A 24,727-nucleotide genomic window follows, 5' to 3' on the forward strand; every position below is an offset into this window, starting at 1 on the left:
ATGATGCTGTAAACGATGCATGACAAGACATAAATATACCTGACACACTGTTATACATTTTAAAGCCTACTTATAAATACTACTAGAAATGAATGTTACAATTTTTCCAGTAAGATATAAGAAATGTCTACAGCAAATCATCTAGCCATAAATCTAAATGGATCAATAGTTTCACAATTTATTTATTGTACTTGAACCATTTTGGATTCCATTTTGCATGCAACAAATTTTGAATGAAATTAGGATGGGGATTCAACAACCCTTAAATATATAACTTCTACACGACAGAATCATAAAATATCTAAATTTGATTAATTAACAAACTACACACAAAAACAAAATAAAGCTACAAGAAAAGAAACACAACAAACTGCAAGTCATAAATTAGTGAAAGTATTATGCTGAGAAGATCAAATGTGCAAATCTTGTGTGTTGTAATACTATTGTGGGTTAGACTGAAACTAATAAAAACCTCATAGAAGTTTAACAAAAGCACTATTAAGAAGTACGTAGTGAAACATGGGCCATTGTTATGCACTTATCATGACTTTTACTTTATTATGACAATTCTGAAGCACACTGAAGGAAGAAATTACTCTTCCATAATACATTTATTTGCCTTGCTTCCTGTTTGAAAGTAGCTGTCATCAACTTGATGGGATCATACACAATTTGTTCCTACATGGCTCTTGGCAATATTTAACAATGTTCTTTGTATCTTTGTATAAATTAATTCCTCCAGAGATGCACATAATGTACCTATATCACAGACTTGTAAGTAGTAAATTACACACGACACAAACATCTTGAACAATGTAAAAGTTTTGTCCAATTTTTTATTTAATATTCCATATCTACAAATAGTGACAAAAATAGACATTCTCATAATTGATACTATATATATTTAAGAAAAATAAATTCATAAAGTTTTAAAATGTAACAGTAAGAAAAACACTTGCACCAATTCTGCAAAAAGCTTCATATGTGCTGCTTTTAAAAATGTTACTAAATCTGTAAGGAAGAAAGCACTGACACTTCTGTAATATTTTCTTTGACATAAACATGCAATTAAAAGAATTGTTGATTTAAATATGAGTATCTAATCATAAGCCTTTGTTGAAATAAACTCTGTCAGGTAGAGGCTTTCCATAATGAGCTTCCAGGTCCTTGAGATGTTTGCCATCCACACTGTGCAGTCTGCTTGTTGGAACAGAACTTAATATAATCAGACATAAAACTAATTGGTTCAGTTAATAAATGTTTGAGTATATAGTTGATTCTGCTCTCCACTGTTTGTGTCACATAATCACTGACACCACAAAATTTGAACAATAAAAAACCCAGTCTTTTCGCTTTACAGTCATTAATGATCACAGTTTGAGAAAAAGTGAAGACTATAAGCTAAATCTTGAAATGTATCTTTGAAGGTTGAAGACTATTAGGCAAAGTGCCTGTTATGACCTGGCTAGATATGGTAATTTGATGTAAAGTAGGGAGAAGTGAGCAGTTGGTCAAATTCTGCAATGACAAACATCTTTCATCACCAACATGAATTTATCTGACACCAAAAGTTAAATACACGATGATATACCCAAACTTAATGCAAACATCAGTAACTCTCTATCTTAAATCTGCAGAACTGATAAATAATTTTGTTAATAGAATTAGATTGTAACTTTGAAAATATGAAATTATTCCTCAAACTGGGCAAATAATACTTGCAAAGAGCAAATCGGCTCGGCTCATAACATAATATTTTCATGTTACATATTAGATAAATCCATTCATCTCCAAATAGATTTAAGACCTAAAGTTTATTTAAAGATAAGTATTTAGTGTAAGATTTTACTCACTTCAAAGACTTTTATAATGGCTGGCAGAAATCACAAGTCAATGCATAGTTGAAGGAACCGTAAGTCATTCGTTTAGCATACAACTGATTTAATGTCAATGCATAGTTGATGGAACCAGAAGTCACTCAATTAGCATACAACTGATTTTAATGTCAATGCATAATTGATGGAATCAGAAGTCACTCAATTAACATACAACTGATTTTGATGTCAATGCATAATTGATGGAACCAGAAGTCACTCAATTAACATAGAAGTGATTTTAATGTCAATCCATAGTTGATGGAACCAGAAGTCACTCAATTAACATACAACTGATGTTAATGTCAATGCATAATTGATGGAACCAGAAGTCACTCAATTAACATACAACTAATTTTAATGTCAATGCATAGTTGATGGAACCAGAAGTCACTCAATTAACATAGAAGTGATTTTAATGTCAATCCATAGTTGATGGAACCAGAAGTCACTCAATTAGCATACAACTGATTTTAATGTCAATGCATAATTGATGGAACCAGAAGTCACTCAATTAACATACAACTGATTTTAATGTCAATGCATAATTGATGGAACCAGAAGTCACTCAATTAACATAGAAGTGATTGCAATGTCAATGCATAATTGATGGAACCAGAAGTCACTCAATTAACATAGAAGTGATTTTAATGTCAATCCATAGTTGATGGAACCAGAAGTCACTCAATTAACATACAACTGATGTTAATGTCAATGCATAATTGATGGAACCAGAAGTCACTCAATTAACATACAACTGATGTTAATGTCAATGCATAATTGATGGAACCAGAAGTCACTCAATTAACATACAACTGATTTTAATGTCAATGGATAGTTGATGGAACCAGAAGTCACTCAGTTAGCATACAACTGATTTTAATGTCAATGCATAATTGATGGAACCAGAAGTCACTCAATTAGCATACAACTGATTTTAATGTCAATGGATAGTTGATGGAACCAGAAGTCACTCAATTAGCATACAACTGATTTTAATGTCAATGGATAGTTGATGGAACCAGAAGTCACTCAATTAGCATACAACTGATTTTAATGTCAATGCATACTTGATGGAACCAGAAGTCACTCAATTAACATACAACTGATTTTAATGTCAATGCATAATTGATGGAACCAGAAGTCACTCAATTAGCATGCAACTGATTTTAATGTCAATGCATACTTGATGGAACCAGAAGTCACTCAATTAGCATACAACTGATTTTAATGTCAATGCATACTTGATGGAACCAGAAGTCACTCAATTAGCATACAACTGATTTTAATGTCAATGCATACTTGATGGAACCAGAAGTCACTCAATTAACATACAACTGATGTTAATGTCAATGCATAATTGATGGAACCAGAAGTCACTCAATTAACATACAACTGATTTTAATGTCAATGCATACTTGATGGAACCAGAAGTCACTCAGTTAGCATACAACTGATTTTAATGTCAATGCATAATTGATGGAACCAGAAGTCACTCAATTAGCATACAACTGATTTTAATGTCCATGAATAATTGATGGAACCAGAAGTCACTCAATTAGCATACAACTGATTTTAATTTCAATGCATAATTGATGGAACCAGAAGTCACTCAATTAACATACAACTGATTTTAATGTCAATGCATAATTGATGGAACCATAAATCACTCAGTTAGCATACAACTGATTTTAATGTCAATGCATAATTGATGGAACCAGAAGTCACTCAATTAGCATACAACTGATTTTAATGTCAATGCATACTTGATGGAACCAGAAGTCACTCAATTAGCATACAACTGATTTTAATGTCAATGCATACTTGATGGAACCAGAAGTCACTCAATTAGCATACAACTGATTTTAATGTCAATGCATACTTGATGGAACCAGAAGTCACTCAATTAGCATACAACTGATTTTAATGTCAATGCATACTTGATGGAAACAGAAGTCACTCAATTAGCATACAACTGATTTTAATGTCAATGCATAATTGATGGAACCAGAAGTCACTCAATTAGCATGCAACTGATTTTAATGTCAATGCATAATTGATGGAACCATAAGTCACTCAATTAACATACAACTTATTTTAATGTTAATGCATAATTGATGAAACCAGAAGTCACTCACTTAGCATACAACTGATTTTAATGTCAATGCAAAGTTGATGGAACCAGAAGTCTCTCAATTAGCACAAAACAGATTTTAATACTTATTGCAATGGTTTTATTTCTAACACAAGTCTTACAACTAAAAACCAACTCACATTCACATTTTTGGTCTGAAAGCATTTGTTTAATTTGGGGATAAAACTGGTGGAAGACTAGGGGGTAATTTGTGTTTTGGGAAAATTAACTTGTGCTGGAGCGATATTTCACAGACAATGGTGACTACTCATCCAAATCACTCCCACCTGTGGTCCCTATAAACATTAAATTAATCATAATCCCATCCAAAATCCCAACAATTTTTCGGGGACTGTATTCAAATTTTCATTGGCAGAATCATACATAATTATCATTGGTGACATCATTGTTTAAACATGCATAGCATGTATTCAAATATATATATCCAGTCAATTTATAATTAAACCTACTGAAGTCTATACAAAAGTTTATATTTACAGGAACTTTACTCGACACATGAAATATATAAAGTTACACCTAAAAAGTAATCTGATGATAAAATTCATATAAACAGGATATACAACAAAATCATGGAAACCATCATTCCATATTTTCTCTAAGTACAGTGGACCTATGAAGAGTCAGATTTGTAGTCACATGATGTGTTGGCAGATCTAAGTTGTTTATTTTTAAATTCATGAGTGGAATGTAGAAAACAGACCCTCATCTACCAGCACCTATGTGATTGGAAATCCAATTCTAAGCCATTCAGTTCATTAGTGGAATAAAGAGTACAGACCCTCACCTGCCAACACACTATGTAAAGGTAAATCTAAATCTAAGCCATTCTTTTCAATTCATGAGTGGAATAAAAAAATAGGTCAACTCTGTTAACGCTTGGATTCATATTGTACAAGAAACCAGAACAGTGTTTATGCAACACATATGCCCCACCACAGTGCCTAAAATGACCACATAAATAATACCAAGAGCTACTAGCTGGATGAATATACAGTCAGATGGCTGGAGTTACAGATGACTGCTTGGACAGTACATATGGGTGGATTTAAAGATACATATATGTACAGATGTATGTGTGAGCAAGTTACACTATATGCGCCTAATATTGTAGTTGTATAACCTACAAAATACAATGTGTGCATAGAGTCCAAAGGAAACCCATCCCACACCTAAGATTTTTGGCTTCATGTAGAAACACAAACACACGCACACACACGCACACACACACACACACACACACACACACACATATATATATATATATAGTATGTCCACAGTATCAATGACATATGTAAATTTTTCATTAAAAGAAAACAAGGCTTTCCGAGTTTCCTTTTAATGAAAAATGCATACAATGAGTGGTATATCATTGATACAAATGTACATACTATACATATATTTTATTTACATCACATACAAATACACATATTTGCACTTTGAATGGAGTTACAACATGCTCTAGGCAACTGTATATTGACCGAATGAATGAACTCCTGTTTTCCTTTTGAGTTTCTATTGTTATTCACATTTATTAAATCAATATAATACATACTCGTGATTTAAGCATGACATATGGATTTTATGAAGAAAGTAGTGCACTACAAACATGGTTAGCCTCTTGTAAACTGAACCTGAACTGTCAGGCATTTACGTACTGGCGTATGGAAATTAATGTGGAATATAAACTAAATGAAGTGACGAACTAACAAGAGGTAATTAAAATATTTTAATAAACTGACAGTTCATCTAAGTCATTATTCTGATTTAATTAACAGCTCTAAAGTCTATAAAATTATATCTTTCTCACTCTCTTTTCTCATTTGGACGGTGTGACTAAACTTTACCATCATTCATAGTTCCAGAGACATTGTCGTATGACACAAGCGAAAAACCCCAACGCTCATATTTTCATGGATTTTTGCCTGTATCTAGCTACAATAATCCAAAGAGAGAGAGACAGAGATAGAAGGAGTGGATGGGCGCGAACATTGGGACATTTTTATATTTAATACTTAATAATCAATTTTTAGAACATCATAATAGGTTTAAGAAACAACAACAAAGGATTAAATATGCTACAGTATGTGTGCCTCGTAACCAACACATTTAACAGATAGGCCTAGCGTCAACCAGCTATTGCAACTATGTATCATTGACATTATGAACACTGTAGATAGATCCCAAGGAAAGTGTAAACATGCCATTATGATGAACCAGATTACTGTAGGTTACTTTGTACAAGTTCAGTTTTAATGTTTCATCCAGCGCAATATGTTTTTCTCTCTCACTCCAGATTTTTGCTTATTTTGTCCCTTATGCACAAGAGGGGAGAGGGGAATGGGAGAAAAGGATTCAGATGAAATAGTGTACCGTTTTAATTTCATTCAGAAAACAGGGACTATTGATACTTTTTATCGTTATTTGTTTTATGTCATTCATGATTAATGAACGAGTATAAATTCATCATTGATCTATAGGCCTGCAGTTGAAATAATGTTTATATATTCATACTGCAGTTGAAAGAATGCTTATACATTCGTATTATTGCGCCATGGGCGGATCACAATTTGATATCCAATAGTACTGGTATATCAATTTGCTTAACACCAACACTTTAAATGCCATGTTATTTTTTATCTATGTGGTATATATAAATATGTATATATATATATATATATATATATATATATATATATATATATATATATATATATATATATATATATATACACACATACAGCAGATAACATAAAAGAATATGTTCACTTTTACACCTAAATTAATATTTCCTGTCAAAATTGTAAATATTTTTAACAGCTCTGATTAAATATGGCACAGCCCACAGGAACCATCACAAATAATATGAAAGAAAAAATTAAAATTGTTTTAATAATGACTACAATTGCTATTATTACATCTGGATCAACAATCGTTAGAGGTACCCACATGAACTGCAGTGCCCTTAATTAGAAATTACTGCAGAGGGATGATCAAGACAGGCACCTTTCCGGATAGGGGCACATTTTAAAGAAGAGAAATACACTTTTAGAACAAAGGGACTTTCTGCAAGCAAATGGCTTGTTTTTCATGATGAAATTTAGGGTATCATCTGTCATGGACATAAAACAGACAAAAACACATTTATTTATGTCATCTACATTAAATAAGCATAAAATGTAAAAATACAAAACCACGCAGCTTTAATGAAGTATTTTACCGATCTGGAAAGAGGCATATGGGCAAGTCATAGAAAGGCATGAAGGATAATACAAGTAGAGGCACGTGGTAATAAGGCCTTAGTGGAGATTCTTCACTATTTCAATCTAGGTTTGGCAAAGAAAAGTTGATCTGCTTGCCCAGACCAAAAGATAGATTGCTTACGTGAGAGGCTTGTGGTGAACAGGGAATCAAAAGAAGTTCCTATTCACATGTTATAATATCAGGGAACCCAATACACAATAAGAAATGTCCTATTCACATTAGATATAATATCAGGGAACCCAATACACAATAAGAAATGTCCTATTCGCATTAGTTATAATATCAGGGAACCCAATACACAATAAGAAATGTCCTATTCACATTAGTTATAATATCAGGGAACCCAATACACAATAAGAACTGTCATATTCACATTAGTTATAATATCAGGGACTCCAATACACAATAAGAAATGTCCTATTCACATTAGTTATAATATCAGGGAACCCAATACACACTACGAAATGTCCTATTCACATTAGTTATAATATCAGGGAACCCAATACACAATAACAAATGTCCTATTCGCATTAGTTATAACATCAGGGAACCCATACACAATAAGAAATGTCCTATTCACATTAGTTATAATATAAGGGAACCCAATACACAATAACAAATGTCCTATTCACATTAGGACTGTCCCAGTAAAACATATACCCCCGGGGGGGGGTGTGAAGGCACTTTCAAATTCAACCAACCCACAACAGTTGTTGTTGTGGGGTTTAACGCCATTTTTCAGCACACAATAGGCTATACATGGCGGCCAGTATTAATGGTGGAGGAAGAACCCGGGAGAAAAAGGGAGAGAACCACCGACCCACGTGAAGCTACTGGTAAGCTTTCTCACATACCCACATTGGGTGAATCCAAGACTCGAACCGGTGCAGACAGAGGTGACATGGCAGTGATCCATAACCGAGAGCGCTTTAGACCACTGGGCCACTCGGGGCCCCCCAACCCACAGCAGAAGCAATTTAAAGAAATTATGATTCACCGTCAGATCTGTTTTAATCGGAAAACACTGCCCCCTACAGAAGCATATTTTTTAACATAATTTATGGCTATGGGATAGTGGGCGGTAGAAGCAATTTTAATATTGGGTTGGGGACAGAAGCGATTTAAATGACAACTGGCTGGAGGTAATCTACTGAATTCTTATAGATCATATAATCTACTGCATGTTTTTATTTGTATTCTTTCATTATAATCAATCTTTTGTCCTTTTGTTTGTTTGTCTGTCAGCATAGTATGTCTTTGATACTATGAAATCACAATATTTCATGGTGGCTTATTATTTGTAGATGTCATTGATCAGTCCCTTAATACCAACTAATCTAACATCCATGAATACAGATTTTATAATAGCTATTTCTATTCTAATACAGAAATCATGAATTTGTATCCTTACTAAACTGTGTGTTTACTAAAGTGATCACTATGTCTTGCTAATTTTCTTTGTTCTCAGGCATGCTGTTTTTGATTAGAATAATTGTTAAATCTTGTATTGCCTTAAATGTGTGATCAGATTCTATGATTCCTTGTTATTATTTTTTTCAATAAATGTTTTGGTAAACTTATAATACATGATTTGTCAGAAAAGAAACATTGATGCCTGTGGAAGTGATGTTGCATTATTTCTGTCAACTTTTACACTGTAACATTTCTTGTAAGAACATCTTTTTTAGTTACCGATGTCTGATTTGTATGCCTTGTTGCAAGACTAATATAAAGTTATAAAAACAAATATAGCAAGTCAAACATATTTATATCATAATTTAGAGTTAAAAAATGGATGAAAGTCAAGGATTACATTTTTCCCAGTGTATTCTTAAAATCAATGTCATTGCATTTAGCTGTATTGTCAACAGCATCGTCATCAAAAGTGCATGGCTTGTTAGCTCTTCGATACACATGTAGCCAAATTACCCAGTGCAGTGCGCAATAAATAGAACACCTGTTACTTATTCGACTCCATACACAAAGGCCTGCCTGTTAACTTTTAAGCAGTGCAGTACATATTACGTTCATCAGCAATTTTAACCATTGGACATTTTTGGTACACATCTTTTATGTATGGAAACATTTAAGAGTAAAGTCCAATCATTATAGCTGTGTAATAATTGTTCACGGAAGAATTTTTTATGTGCTTTAAAATCTTGAGAGAATTCGTTCACCGTTAAGTCAGTGAAGACACATGACCAACCATAGCTGCCATTTCTCATGCTTGAAATTTACAAGTTCTTTGTCTGCGTCTACATCACTAAGTCATCTGAATTTGATAATTTATTAAAACTAATTACTGCCTACATAAATATCCGAGCCTTTACCTAAGTTATTGAAGCTTTCATAGTTGTGATTCTAATTGTGAAAACTCGAGTAAGTACTGAACGAAATCTGCAACCTCATTTTGGAGAGTGGATAATATAACCCAGTTACTTTAAAGAGCAGATTTCGACCAGAGCATTAAACAGACAACGTGATCTGACGTAATGTTCATTCGCAGCAATGAATGAAGTATCTAATAGGGGGTTCGCCCAAAGGTGGCAATATGAAAACATGCTCAAAATGGCTGATGTTAACAGCAGGCGTCGAAAGGCGATTCCATTAGAATGGTGTAGAGGCATCCAAAGGCGCTTGTATGCGAATGGAGTAGAGGTGTCCAAAGGCGTTTGCATGAGAAAACAAATGAATTTTTGGAGGAGGGGGAAGTACCGAAAATGCGTAATCCGAACACAGATACGCGTAAGGCGTAATTTAGTGAAAGAAAGTGTAATGATTACGCCAAAAGCGTAATGGTTGGCATGTATGGACATAACGTGCAATAAATGTAATGGTCACTTTATTAACTTTTTCCTTGGCATGACCAAGTATCTGAGTAATCCTTTATGTGACCACTGTTTTAACTTTTTATAAGGCTGATCGTCCTCTCCACCTTCAAAGCATTTTTGTTTGGATGAAATTTTCAGACAGCCGGATGACCAATCCAAAAAAATCTAGATCAAATATGCACTTCTCATGAACAAAAGAGGCAGGTATAAAGCATCTGAGAATAGTTATAGTTAGATTGCATAGTTAGTCTGGTTCCCTACCAAAGTCTACTCAGTCTAAGATGAAACTCCAAATCCGATCATGGAGTCTAATATGAAAATCCAGATCTGGAACAAACCAGTACAAAATATATCCAGAACAGAGAGAAAAAGAGAACACGATCAATGTTTTTGTACTATTTGCTATCATTCTGTAATTTTAGCGATATTTTCATTAGACTTAGGGCAAAATCGTAAGGGTTGGCAGGTCTGATATTGGACAAAGTTGTTCATTAACACAGAGTCAACCCTGGAGAGCAGGTATAACAGTAGGCATAACAGATCCATTTTTAGTACATAACTTTACAAAACACACTGCAAACCTCTTGTAGCATGTGGCTGTTATGCATATCTATATTATGTTTATTATTTTTATAACAGTTTTATAAGGGTTATTTCGTTAATGACATTGTTGATGCTAAAATCTATGATTGTATTTTGTACTGTTAGAAGAGTCATGTATCAAATACATCAATTGATTCATTTGTAAAGTTGCAAGGTTGAGTTGTTGTTGTTGTTGTTGTTGTTGTAGGGTTCAATGCCATTTTTCAGCACAGGATAGGCGGCCAGTATAAATGGTGGAGAAGAACCAGGGAAAACCCCAGAAAGAGCCATGTGAAGCTACTGGCAAGCTTTCTCACATACCCACATTGGCCGAACCCAAGACTCAAACCCACGCATACAGAGCTGAGATGGCAATTATCTGTACCGGTGAGCCTTTAGACCACTGGGCCAATCAAGGCCCCCAAGGTTGAGCTGAACTATAAGTGCAAGAAAACATCATGTGATCAGACACAGATATGAGTTCTGCCAAAAGCCAAGCCTGACTAAATTTCTAATTAGCTAGAATTAAATCAGCTGATGTTTACTAACAGAGTATTTCAAAATACCAAGAATGATTCATTCCAAGCTTCTTATTGGAGCAAGTTTAGCTATTGTGTATTATCATTCTATACAGGTGAATTATTGTCAGCCTATGTGAGTATGTGAGAAAGCTTGCCAGTAGCTTCTCATGGGTCGGTGGTTCTTTACGGGGTTTTCCAGGGTTCTTCTTCCACCATTAATACCGGCTGCCATGTATAGCCTATCGTGTGCTGAAAAATGGCGTTAAACCCTACAACAACAACAACAACAAGTGAATTATTACACAGAATTAGACATTCTCTAAAGTACTATTGGTCTTGACAAATTAATGAGAAGAATGATTCATTTACCTTAATAATTATTTGTTGGAATACAGTGTTCTGACATTCATTTAAGAAAGCTGTATGGAACTACTGTAAATTCATCCAAAGACATTTGGATACATAACTCGACTGGAATTACCATAAATTCATTTAAAGACATTTTGGGATTTTATCAGTGATTTTGTTCAACTTTTAGGATTTTAGTAATACATTCACCATATACTGTAAATTATTTTTCTTTCACTTTGTATTTTGAAAATATTTTATATAAACACCAACAATAGTCTTTCTTTCTGTGTGTAACTCTTGCAAAACAAGTTTTCATGAGTTCGAAACATGCGGCAGCATATACATTTTAAAAAGTTTTTTGATATTTTTATGTTCAAATTTTCTTATAAATTCATTCATAGAAACTTTTATTTTTTGTTTTTATTTATGTTTTATTCCTCTCTTAGAACAGGCAATTAACCTAGTAAAACTGATATGTTTCAATTATCAAAAACATGGTGGTTTAGAACTTAAGTAGTTTAAGAATCTAGAGTAGTAACAAGGTGAATTAAGCATAACAGGGCCCATACACCATTTAAAGCTATTTAGAGAAAAACCCAGAAAGTAGGTCACAATGACCAACATTTCATGCAGGGCAAACAGTCTTCTCAAGATGCATTCCACGGCATATTTAGAGGTATCAGATGAAAATTCATTCAAACATGATCCCAAGCATGTAGACCTTTTGGCAGTGTAGAATAAACACCATTACAAATTTCACAGTCACTTAACTTTAAAAGGCAATGTACCATTATACCTAGATACACCTATACTGGAAATTTTATGTCACCAGGCTTACTAGTATGTCAACCATAATTATAGCCAGGACAGAATTAGTAAACTGTCAAAACTAAGTAAGAAATTATACAGCACATAATACAGCAAATAATAATCTTTCCCAGTGAAATCAATTTTGTCAAGGACACATTTAACCCTTTACCTCTTAGATTGTATGGCTTTTTAGCCCCTTGATATAAATGTAGCAAAGTTACCCAGTGCAGTGCAGTATAAATAGAATGCCTGTTACCTATTTAACACCATACACTTAGGACTGGCTGTTAACTGTTAAGCAGTGTAGTATATGTTATGTTTAACATACATTTTAACCATTTTACATTTTTGGTAAACATACATTACGCATGGAAAGATTTAAAAGTAAAATCTGATCATTATTGCTGTATAGTTATTTTTCACAGAAGAATGTTTTATATGCTTTAAAATCTTGAGAGAACTCCTTCACCGTCAAGTTAGTGAAGCGGCGTGACCAACTATAGCTGACAGTTCTCACACTCGAAATTTACAAGTTCTTTGTCTACGTCTACATTAAATCAGCTGCATTTATAATTTATAAAAACTAATTGCTGCCTACATCAATATCAGAGCCTTTACTTAAGTTATTGAAGCTTTCATAGTTGTGATTCTAATCGTAAAACCTCAAGTAAGAACTGAATGAAATCTGCGACCTCCATATTGGCGAGTGGAGAATATGACCCAGTTTCTTGAAACTGCAGATTTCTACCAGATGTTAAACAGTTTCTACGTGATCTGACATAATGGTCATTCACATCAATGAATTTTAGTATCCAGTAGTTGGTTTCCCCTGAAGGTGGCACTACAGAAACCCGCTAAAAATTACTGAAGTTTACAGCAGGTGTCAAAAGGCACTTCGATGAGAATTGTGTAGAGGCATCAGAAGGCGCTTCCATGCAAATTGGGTGGAGGCGTCAAACGACGCTTCCATGAGAATAGGGTAGGGGCGTCCAAAGGCGCCTGCATGAGGCAAAGGGTTATGTGAAAACAGAGATGAAAAAGCATGGTGCAGCAAAGAAAGCATGACAAAGTACAGTGCAACAAATTCTAAGACTTATATAAAAGAAAGCATAAATAGCCTTGCTTTATCCTTGCAGACATTATATATGAGACCATAAAATAACCTTTTGCATCATTAGATACAATATAAATGGCAGAAGTTGATTCTGAATTCAACAAAATGTACACTTCTATATTTTGCACTTTGATATGCTGTCACATCATTCAGCCTAATAGCATCTTATACAAATAAAACAAATTTAAAAGGCAGATAGAGTGCAGGAGTGTATTTGAAATACCCAGCAATGTTACTGGAAAATAAGAAGCAGGTCAATCAGACTTACTATTGCTTATGATGAGCAGTACCCCACCATTATGATACACCAATCAAGATTTATGATTGCAAATGCAACAAGGACAATATCATCAGAAGTCTAGTTTATGCATCAAAGATATGAGAACTCTCAACAAAAAAGTTTATGTTGCTTTTAGGGCATGATAATAATTTAGACAGCAGAAAAATATACTAACGTGACACCAGACATGAGTATTTGTAGCGGAGGATTGATAAATCTGTTCCTCTGTAACCACGCAGTCTTTTCTAGCCTCTCCATCAGAATATGAAGCAAAACTGGAAAATAAGTAACATTTCTGTTAGTGTGTACTAGATGTGGGGTGGGTGGGAGATTAGTTACCCCCCCCCCCATCATAATTGTTACTGATAGTGTCGATGTCTTGCACTGTTTGGTTATGGGACCCCGATCACTATACCCATTTACTGAAGGTCTTAATTTCATTTGTAATTAGTCCCTGTAGGTAACCTAACATGTAAATAGACTTAAAGATGCAAAACATTGGTTACTCATGTGTCTGGAAAATGAGAATTCACAAGTCACAATGAACTCACGATAGTATCAAATCAAAGACTCATTTATATGTCAAACAAAACAACAAATCCTTTGCTTTGAATATTGAACTTCTACTCATAAAGCATACATCATTTAGATAAATGATTATGACCATGCTGTGGAATGTACAATACCATAGATCGCCTACCAATGGTAAAATGTTCTCTTTGATATTTACGCAGCTATTATGTTACAGATGGAGAATTCCTTGTTCAATAAATAGCGACGTAGTAAATACCTCATCAACAATTCATGTGCTTAAACAGGTTCTAAAACTGACAAGAAATATCTTTAAAGAAACAAAATTACAAGAAGAAAACATAAATAAAATACTAAATAATTGCAATTATAAGAGTTTAACATTTTTTCTTAGTATATTGTGGTATAAACTGTCAGTTGCGGACTCACACAGCTTATATAACACTTCTAGCATCATTTGCTGTGTGATTCAGCAACTGACAGTTTATTATATGATAAAACTCAGAAAAAAAACAACATTAAACTCTTAAATATATGATGCAATTACTGTTGAGATCATAATATATGAAAAAGTGAAGCAAACTGAAATTTGGTACAACTCATTCAACATACATTTTTATAACCTGCAAAATGGAGCCGAGTCAATTTTAATAACGTCATTTAATAGTTGGTTAACTAAATCTCCATTTCGTATAGTGTATGAAACCATACGTCAATCAAGCAAACAAACAATAATCATTAAATTTATCCATTTATCCATATATGTATCCAAATTGCATGTCAGTCTGTCTTAGAATATTCTAAAGAAATGTAAATCCAAAATATTCATGCATCTTTTAAAAAAAACTTGTTTGGACATAAATCTGGGAGTCTGATATTTGATTAAGGACATAAGTTTAAATTTTACAAATTCACATCATTTCCTGTCAACCTGAAAAGTGCCACTGCATTTATCAAGCGGTGAATACCAAAAGGTAATCTTTAATCCTTGTATCTAGATTTTTCCTTATAGAATTTTAAATCATGAAACTGAAAAAAGTGTTTATATTTCACTAAGTACATTATGCAATGTCAGATCTGGGTCTCTGCAGTTTGCAGTTGGATTTAATGAATAATACTGCACAGACAGTATTTTGTAACCATTATGTAACTGAATCTTGACTGGAAAAAGTTTAATGTTTGGAAAAGAACGATTGGGACCCCTGGTAAGATTTCACTATTTAATGTATGCAGTTCTAAACCTTTCATTCAAAATCTTTTACTCCAATTTTGCAATATTTTTCATCTTTGTTTTGAGTCTTGTGAGAAGTTTTGGAGGAATCATTTACAGCCATCTGGAAGTTTTGTACTGTAATAACTCACTCATTACTGGGGAACATATCAGGATTCTGCTCAGAATCACCTGGCTGATTCCTTTCACAGCAGCATACTGTAAAATTAAAGTTACTTGGTGTTCTATTGATATTATGGGAAATCGTGAAATCTAACTCCTGATGTTAAGAGGATAACAAGTGATTTCCTTCATTAAATGGCACTAATGCAAACAAATTTATAAACTGGCTGCTTCAAACACTGTTAGGTTCATAGCATGATAGAAGATAACTTTGTTCATGGTCTTTTATGATTTTTCCTTATGGAAAATTAAAAACATGGACTAATATATTAATGTATTAAACCTCTAGATGGCGTCTGTGCATCATTGATCTTCTTGCTCAGAGTTTCAGTAGGCTTCATATTAGATGATGTCCACACAGATGGTACACATAATTCCATACAAATTGTATAAAACATGTCACGACAGATGGTACACAGAATTCCATAAACACTGTATAAAACATGTAAAGACAGATGTTATACAGAATTCCATACAAATTGTATAAAACATGTCAAGACAGATGATAGACAGAATTCCAGACAAATTGTATAAAACATGTCAAAATAGATTGTACACAGAATTCCATATCAATTGTATAAAACATGTCAAGACAGATGGTACACAGAATTCCATACAAATTGTATAAAACATGTCAGGATAGATGGTACACAGCTTCCAGATAAATTTTATAAAACATATCCAGACAGATGGTTCTCAGAATTCCAAACTGTACACAACATGTCAAGACAGATGGTACACAAATGTCCTGACAGATGATATACACGTCCTGACAAATGCTACACACATGTTCAAACAGATGGTACAAAGAAGTCTGGACAAATGGTACAAAGCAAGTCCTGACAGATGGCACACATAAGTCCAGACAAATGGTACAAACATCGATGGTATACACATCATAACAGATGGCACACATATATCCAAACAGATGGTACACACAGGTCCTGATAGATGGTAACCACATGTCCTGACAGATGGTACAAACAAGTCCTGACAAATCGTACACACAAGTCCAGACAGATGGTATACACAAGTCCAGACAAATATGTCCAGACACATGTTAAATGTCCAGAAAGATGGTACACATGTCCAGACAAATGTTACACATCCTGACAAGTGGTACACACATGAGCAGACAAATGGTAAACACATGTCCTGACATCCTGACAAAAGGTGCATCATGTCAAGACAGATGGTACACACAAGTCCAGACAGATGGTGCACACAGGGCCAGACAAATATGTTCAGACGTATGTTAAATCTCCAGAACGAAGGTACAGGTGTCCAGACAAACGTTACACATATCCTGACAATTAGTACACTCATGAGGAGACAAATGGTACACACATGTCCAGACCCATGGCACATCATGTCAAGACATATAGTACACACATGTCTAGACAGATGGTACACACATATCCAGACAAATGGTATACGAGTCCTGACAAATGGTACATCATGTCCGGACGGAAGGTTCACACATGTCCCGACAAATGTTACACACATCCTGACAGATGGTACGTCATGTAAAGACAGTACACACATGTCCAGACAGATAAGAATGATAGAAGAATTCTATTCAAAGGATACCAGTTGTAAAATTATTGCCTATAATGCAAAACTTTAAGCAAACCCTAGATTCCTCTGATACTATTAACAATGTGTCATCACCATATATACTTTCTTATAAGTCCAACAACATAATCATACATCCTCTTCTGCCGTTGAATGATGTGCCACAGATCAGGGTCTACAATTTCTCCTAACAAACAACAAAGACCCAAATCTGTTGGAGCATTATATAATGGCAGATTTGGGTCTGTGCAGTTCAAGGTTGTGCATGACTTATAAGTAAGTATATATACAGTACCAACAGTGATCCCTGTCTTTATGTTCAGGCAGGAAAGATCAACTTAATTGCTTAAGTATTAATTACTTATCCATGTCTTTATGCTAAGGCAAGCAAGATCAACTTAATGGCTTAAGTATTGATTGCTTATCCATGTCTTTATGCTCTGTCAGGCAAGACCAGCTTAATTGCTTAAGTATTAATTACTTATCCATGACTTTATACTCTGACAGACATGATCAACTTAATTGCTTAAGTATTACTTACTTATCCATGTCTGTATACTCTGGCAGGCAAGATCAACTTAATTGTTTAAGTATTAATTACTTATCCATGTCTCTATGCTGGCAGGCAAGATCAAATGAATTGCTTAAGTATTAATTACTTATCCCTGTCTTTATGGTCTGGCAGGCATTATTAATTGAATTGCCTAAGTATTAATTACGTATCCTTGTCTTTATGCTCTGGCAGGCATTATTAATTGAATTCCTTAAGTATTAATTACTTATCCATGTCTTTATGCTGTCAGGCAAGATCAACTGAATTGCTTAAGTATTAATTACTCATCCCTGTTTCTATTCTGGCAGGCAAGATCTATTGAATTTCTTAAGATTTAATTACCTATCCCTGTCTTTATACTCTGGCAGGCATGATCAAGTGAATTGCTTAAGTATTAATTACTTATCCCTGTCTTTATGCTGGCAGGCAAGAGCAACTGAATCGCTTAAGTATCAATTACGTGGAACCCCGAGTGGCCGAGTGGTCTAAAGCGCTCTCCGTTACGGATCACTGCCATCTCACCTCTGTCTGCGTGGGTTCGGGTCTCGGATTCGGCCAATGTGGGTATGTGAGAAAGCTTGCCAGTAGCTTCTCGAGGGTCGGTGTTTCTTTCCGGGGATTTCTCGGGTTCTTCCTTCACCATTAATACTGGCCGCCATGTATAGCCTATCATGTGCTGAGAAATGGCGTTAAACCCTACAACAACAACATCAATTACGTATCCACGTCTATATGTTGGCATGCAAGATCAATCGAACTGCTTAAGTATTAATTACTTATCCCTGTCTCTATGATGGCAGGCAAGATCAATTGAAATGCTTTAGTATTAATTAACTATCCCTTCTTTATCCTGGCAGGCAAGATCAACTGAATTGCACAAGTATTAATAACTCACCCATGTCTTTATCCTCTGACAGGCAGGATCAACTGAATTGCTTAATTATTAATTACTTATCCTTGTCTTTATGCTCTGGCAGGTAAGATCAACTGAAGTGCTTTAGTATTAAATACTTATCCCTGTCTCTATGCTGGCAGGCAAGATCAACTGAATTGCTTAAGTATTAATTACTTATCCCTGTCTCTATGCTGGCAGGCAAGATCAATTGAATTGCTTAAGTATCAATTACTTATCCCTGTCTGTATGCTCTGGAAGGCAAGATCAACTGAATTGCTTAAGTGTTACTTACTTATCCATGTCTTTATACTCTGGCAGACATGATCAACTTAATTGCTTAAGTATTACTTACTTATTCATGTCTTTATACTCTGGCACGCAAGATCAACTGAATTGCTTAAGTATAATCGCTGTCTATATGCTCTGGAAGGTCAGATCAACTGAATTGCTTTAGAATTAATTACTTATCAAGTGCAAAGAACACAGATTTTCCCTGTCAGCAGCAAAATGATGCCGTCTAGTTGGCTGAACCATTGAAGTGAAAGTAACAACAAATGTTTTGAATTCACAGATTCACAAACAAGTCTAATACGTGTTGTATTTATTTTCCATACGGTTATGAGCATTTCCAAAATCTAATCCATTTCAAATCTATGAACCAAACAATCTGCTATGTATGATTTGAACAAAGTCATATTTCGGTAAGTTTAATTACAAAGTAAAATCTAATTTGAAGAGAATAAAAATTAAACAAGTTTCAAGCCCTTGCTGCCAAAGACAGGATCGTACCCTGGACTCCGTGATTTTCTTTCCACTCTTATCATACACTGGAACACCATTAACAATTTCACTGAAAAATACAATTTAGAATGCATAATTATTATGATGATAGACAAACATAACATTTTCCGCTAGTGACAAATGAAACATACACCTTAGTCCCTCATTATAAGGGTTCGCAATGTATCTTGGTCCATTTTGTAAGGTGAGTATTTTCATGGATTTCATTTCATTCTTTAATAGCAATATTATTTATAAAATATCTCAATATAAAGTGACCTCACTAGTAAGGTCATGTGCTTTTATTGTTTAGATGACCACTCTTGTGATGGCGTACTGTATAGTGAAACCTGTCTTACCTCTTAATAAAGAAGGCATGCTCATACAGGATTATTACTGGAAAGGCTTTTTAATTTAACTTAATCATTCAACTTTTATATAAAGAATACAAAACACCTGTCCAGAGAGAAAACAAAATTGGTTCATTGTATGTCCATTACAGAAATGTACACCTTTTTCAAAAACAATGTTTTTATCTATAGGGATTGAATATTGCTTAGAAAAGATATAGGGCAAGAAGATGATATTATCCATAAACCCAAACTTTAGAAATATCTCATTGATTTACATTAAAAGGAAGAGACCCTAGTGGGTCTGTTATTGGACAAGAAGATTGTATAATCTGTTAACCCAAACTTTAGAAATATCTCATTGATTTATATTAAAAGTAAGAGACCCTAGTGATTCTGATATTGGACAAGATGATATTATCCATAAACCCAAACTTTAGAAATATCTCATTGATTTATACTAAATGTGAGAGACCCTAGTAGGTCTAATATTGCACAAGAAGATGATATTATACGTAAACCCAAACTTTAAAAATAGCTCATTGATTTACATTAAAAGTGAGAGATCCTAGTGAGTCTGATATTGGTCAAGAAGATGACATAATCTGTAAACCCAAACTTTAGAAATATCTCATTGATTTACATTAAAAGTAAGAGACCCTAGTGGGTCTGATATTATTCACCTGACTCATAATGACAACGTCATGACTTATTAGGTGACAAATTGTGAATGTAAAGAATGATTCTTTATTATCTCATGAAAGGGTGTTACAACAAGAAAATTAGGTAACAGCTTAAAATCTAAATTAATTATATTCATTAACGAATTTACATTTCATACCATTTCTTTTATTGTTAATCATCTGCGTATAATCTGCCTTAATTATGATTTCACTTTCATGATCATCACCACTCACACAAACATGCATATAATACACACATAATTTTTGCAATTTATCGGAGACCGGGTGGTACTGTTGTTCAAAATTCTCTAAAAATCTTGTTGAGTTCTTGTTAGCATTCTATATAATTTTGCTGTTATGCTGTGAGGGAGAAACAAACCTGTCATACATGTTATCATATAAATTCTTGGCATTTATGATGACATATGATAGCTGCATTTCTACAGTTTGCCTTCGAAAAGGAATCATATTCCAATACTGCTCAAAACATTAACACTGCAACTAAAGAAATAATCATGCACTTTTTTCCTGATCATGTAAAAAATAAACTCTGATTTCATAGAGACTTTTCATCTGCTTATTCAGTAATCATTAATATTAAAATAATAAAGATGACTTCAAGTCTCACGCAAGGCAACAAATTGTAACTTGTTTCTTCAACAAACATATCAGATTTATCTAATTTTTGACAAATTGGGCTGTTACTTTTTGTGTGTTTTGCCTATGCAAGTAAGTCATTAGGCTACATAACAACAATGTTTATCAACCCATTAGCCTACATAACAACAATGATGATCAACCCATTAGGCTACATAAAAACAATGCTGATCAACCCGTTGGGCTACATAACAATAATGCTCACTTGGACTTGAAACACCAATCAACCTGCCTACTGCCAATTAAAATATTTAAATCAATTAGGTAATCTGCGATTTGCGGTTATTTATATCTTACTGTATTTACTGTTAAATTCCAAGTTTGATCAAAATCATGCAAAAATGTGGCTTCCAATATGTTAAGTCTTGCCTAGCTCAGTCAATCAGATGCAAAATCTGCTCCTTAAAATGCAGGGATCTAGCTCACTATTTACCTAACTTAACCTCTTGAAGATAAGAACTTACATTCCATATTTGTTCCAAACTGACTCCAGAGGAGTAACATGTTCTGCTAATTAGGTGCAAAATCGCCTTTGTTAATTATTAATTACTTAACCTGAGCTCGTGAAGATATAAGCCAGTATTCCATAATTGTATCATAATCTTCCAATTAGGTGTAAAATCACCCTGTTAACTACACTCATGATGTTATAATCATGCATTAGAAGTTTTGTTAAAATTGCATTTGAGATATTGCTCCATCAGACCACACAGTGGACCATCAAAATCACATCAGATACTGCTCCATCAAAATCACATCAGAGCTATTGCTCTATCAAAACAAATATGAGATAGTGGTTACAAGCTCAGCTAATCAGAAGCTAGGTTTCACTCATTAATTAGTGAACTTATCTATGGTCTTGATAATATAAGCATGTATTGCAAGTCTGATCAAAATAAGATCAGAAATATGGCAATACAAGTGGCAACAAGATGCAGTATAATGTCATTTATATGTGTGAAGGTCTTACATATTCAAACCTCATTAATATGCATGAAGGTCATACATATTCAAATCTCATTAATATGCATGAATGTTATAAATATTCAAACTCATATGAGACAAAGATATTATAAGTTTATACTCCAAGTTTGAGCAAAATTAGACCAAAAATATGACCTTTAAAAGGTAACATGCAGTTGTTTCTGGATATAAAATGCATATTGGATGATGAGTCGTACTATATGCTAACTTGGCATTATCGCCATGTGAACTAAATATGAATTTTGCAGATCCTGAAGACAAAGAAAGGTAGGCAGAATGAGTATTGCAGCCTTTGGTTCCAAAATGGATGAAAAACAATAAGTAAGTATTTTACCTTTGTCGCATGAGGGGTATATTCACAACATTAGCAGCTGCTACTGCAACAAATGGAACAAATCTCTGCATCAGGGGAGATGCTCTTTACAATTAAAAAGTCATTTATTTTCATTCTTGTCTTCATGGACTGCTACTTCTATGCACTAAGGTTCCCATAGGAATATAGGCCAAAAATGGGCTTCAGTTCAAACAGGAATGAATTCATATCCCAATTTTAAACACTTCAAAGCCACGCCGATTTCCCAGTTTAAGCAATGTATGTCTGTTTTTAAAAAAAAAAAAAAACATTAATTGAGCTAGGCTCCAATTTAAACCAGGGCAACTGTAATTATTCACAAATACAAAATCTGAATGATTTATATTGCATATTCCCTAAAAAACACTTACCCCACACACCTTTCTACTTACCTCTACTCTAACCCCTAACAGCACAGATATCTTACTGCAAACTCCCTGTTCTCAAAACATGTATAAAGTTTTGCCAGATTGCTTTGTTTAAAAATGTCAGTGTAGCTGCAATTTTTGTATATCTGACATCTGAACACCTATTTGGGGTGTGTGGTTTGGTTAAAGGTGCTTAAAACAGAAGCAGAAGTACTATAAAGTATCATGAAAGAAGTCGATGTGGTAACAGAAGGACATGATCACAATATTTCCACTGAAAAACCCACCTGTGTGATCTTGAATTTTGACCATTTGTGATCAATCTATCACAAGGAACATGCACATCCATGACCAATCCATGTGTGGAAAAGGAAAAGTTACTACTAAAAAGATACTAAAATACAAATGAAGTTACCACTAAAAAGAGACTAAAATAAAAAATGAAGTTCACTAGAAAGAGAATAATATACAAACGAAATTACCACTAAAAAGGGACTAAAATACAAACGAAGTTACCACAAAACAGACACTAAAATACAAATGAAGTTCCACTAAAGCAACACCTAGAAGACATATACAATTACCACTAGAAAAACGCCTAAAAGGCAAATACTGTTATCACTAAAAGACACCTGAAAGACAAATGGAATTGCCACTAAAAGACACATAAAAGACAAAAATTATCACTAAAAGACATGTAAAAGAAAACGGGAATTACAACTAAAAAGACACCTAAAAGACAAATACAGTTGCCACTAAAAAGACACCTACAAGACAAATAGTTATCACTAAAAAGACACCTAAAAGACACATACAGTTGCCACTAAAAATGCACCTAAAAGACAAATGGAATTGCCACTAAAAGACACATAAAAAGACAAAAGGTTATCACTAAAAGACACGTAAAAGAGAACGGGAATTACCACTAAAAAGACACCTAAAAGACAAATACAGTTGCCACTAAAAAGACACCTACAAGACAAATAGTTATCACTAAAAAGACACCTAAAAGACACATACAGTTGCCACTAAAAATGCACCTGACAGACAAATGCAATTACCACTAAAAGGACACCTAAAAGACAAATGGTATTACCACTAAAAAGACACCTAAAAGACAAAAATTACCACTAAAAGGACACCTAAAAGACGAATCGAATTACCACTAAAAAGACACCTAAAAGACAAATGGAATTACCACTAAAAGGACACCTAAAAGAAGAATCGAATTACCACTAAAAAGACACCTAAAAGACAAATGCAATTACCACTAAAAGGACACCTAAAAGACGAATCGAATTGCCACTAAAAAGGACACCTAAAAGACGAATCGAATTACCACTAAAAAGACACCTAAAAGACAAATGGAATTACCACTAAAAGGACACCTAAAAGACGAATCGAATTACCACTAAAAAGACACCTAAAAGACAAATGCAATTACCACTAAAAGGACACCTAAAAGACGAATCGAATTACCACTAAAAAAGACACCTAAAAGACAAATGGAATTACCACTAAAAGGACACCTAAAAGACGAATCGAATTACCACTAAAAGGACACCTAAAAGACAAATGGAATTACCACTAAAAGGACACCTAAAAGACGAATCGAATTACCTCTAAAAAGACACCTAAGAGACAAATGGAATTACCACTAAAAGGACACCTAAAAGACGAATCGAATTACCACTAAAAAGACATCTAAAAAACAAATGGAATTACTACTAAAAGGACACCTAACAGACAAATGGAATTACCACTAAAAAGACACCTAAAAGACAAATGGAATTACCACTAAAAGGACACTAGTGAATTTTGATATTC

General features: G+C 34.0%; 1 protein-coding gene across 1 annotated transcript in view; it reads right to left on the minus strand.

The window, feature by feature from the left end:
• Window positions 1–1,103: 1,103 nt before the first annotated feature.
• The window catches only part of LOC149772938 (sideroflexin-2-like), a 29,382-nt gene continuing 5,758 nt past the window's right edge, over window positions 1,104–24,727 (minus strand). Inside the window, exons 5-11 of the mRNA XM_089947049.1 lie at window positions 23,838–23,853; window positions 22,515–22,598; window positions 19,516–19,576; window positions 15,673–15,739; window positions 13,945–14,054; window positions 6,845–6,881; window positions 1,104–1,237 (exon numbers count right to left, since the gene is read on the minus strand). Coding sequence (XP_089803175.1) covers window positions 1,104–1,237; window positions 6,845–6,881; window positions 13,945–14,054; window positions 15,673–15,739; window positions 19,516–19,576; window positions 22,515–22,598; window positions 23,838–23,853 — 509 coding nt within the window. The remainder of the gene's footprint in view (window positions 1,238–6,844; window positions 6,882–13,944; window positions 14,055–15,672; window positions 15,740–19,515; window positions 19,577–22,514; window positions 22,599–23,837; window positions 23,854–24,727) is intronic.

Source organism: Sinohyriopsis cumingii, unplaced genomic scaffold (genome assembly GCF_028554795.1).
Source record: "Sinohyriopsis cumingii isolate HCF-2022 unplaced genomic scaffold, ASM2855479v2 utg000957l, whole genome shotgun sequence".
NCBI classification, from domain to species: Eukaryota; Metazoa; Mollusca; class Bivalvia; order Unionida; family Unionidae; genus Sinohyriopsis; species Sinohyriopsis cumingii.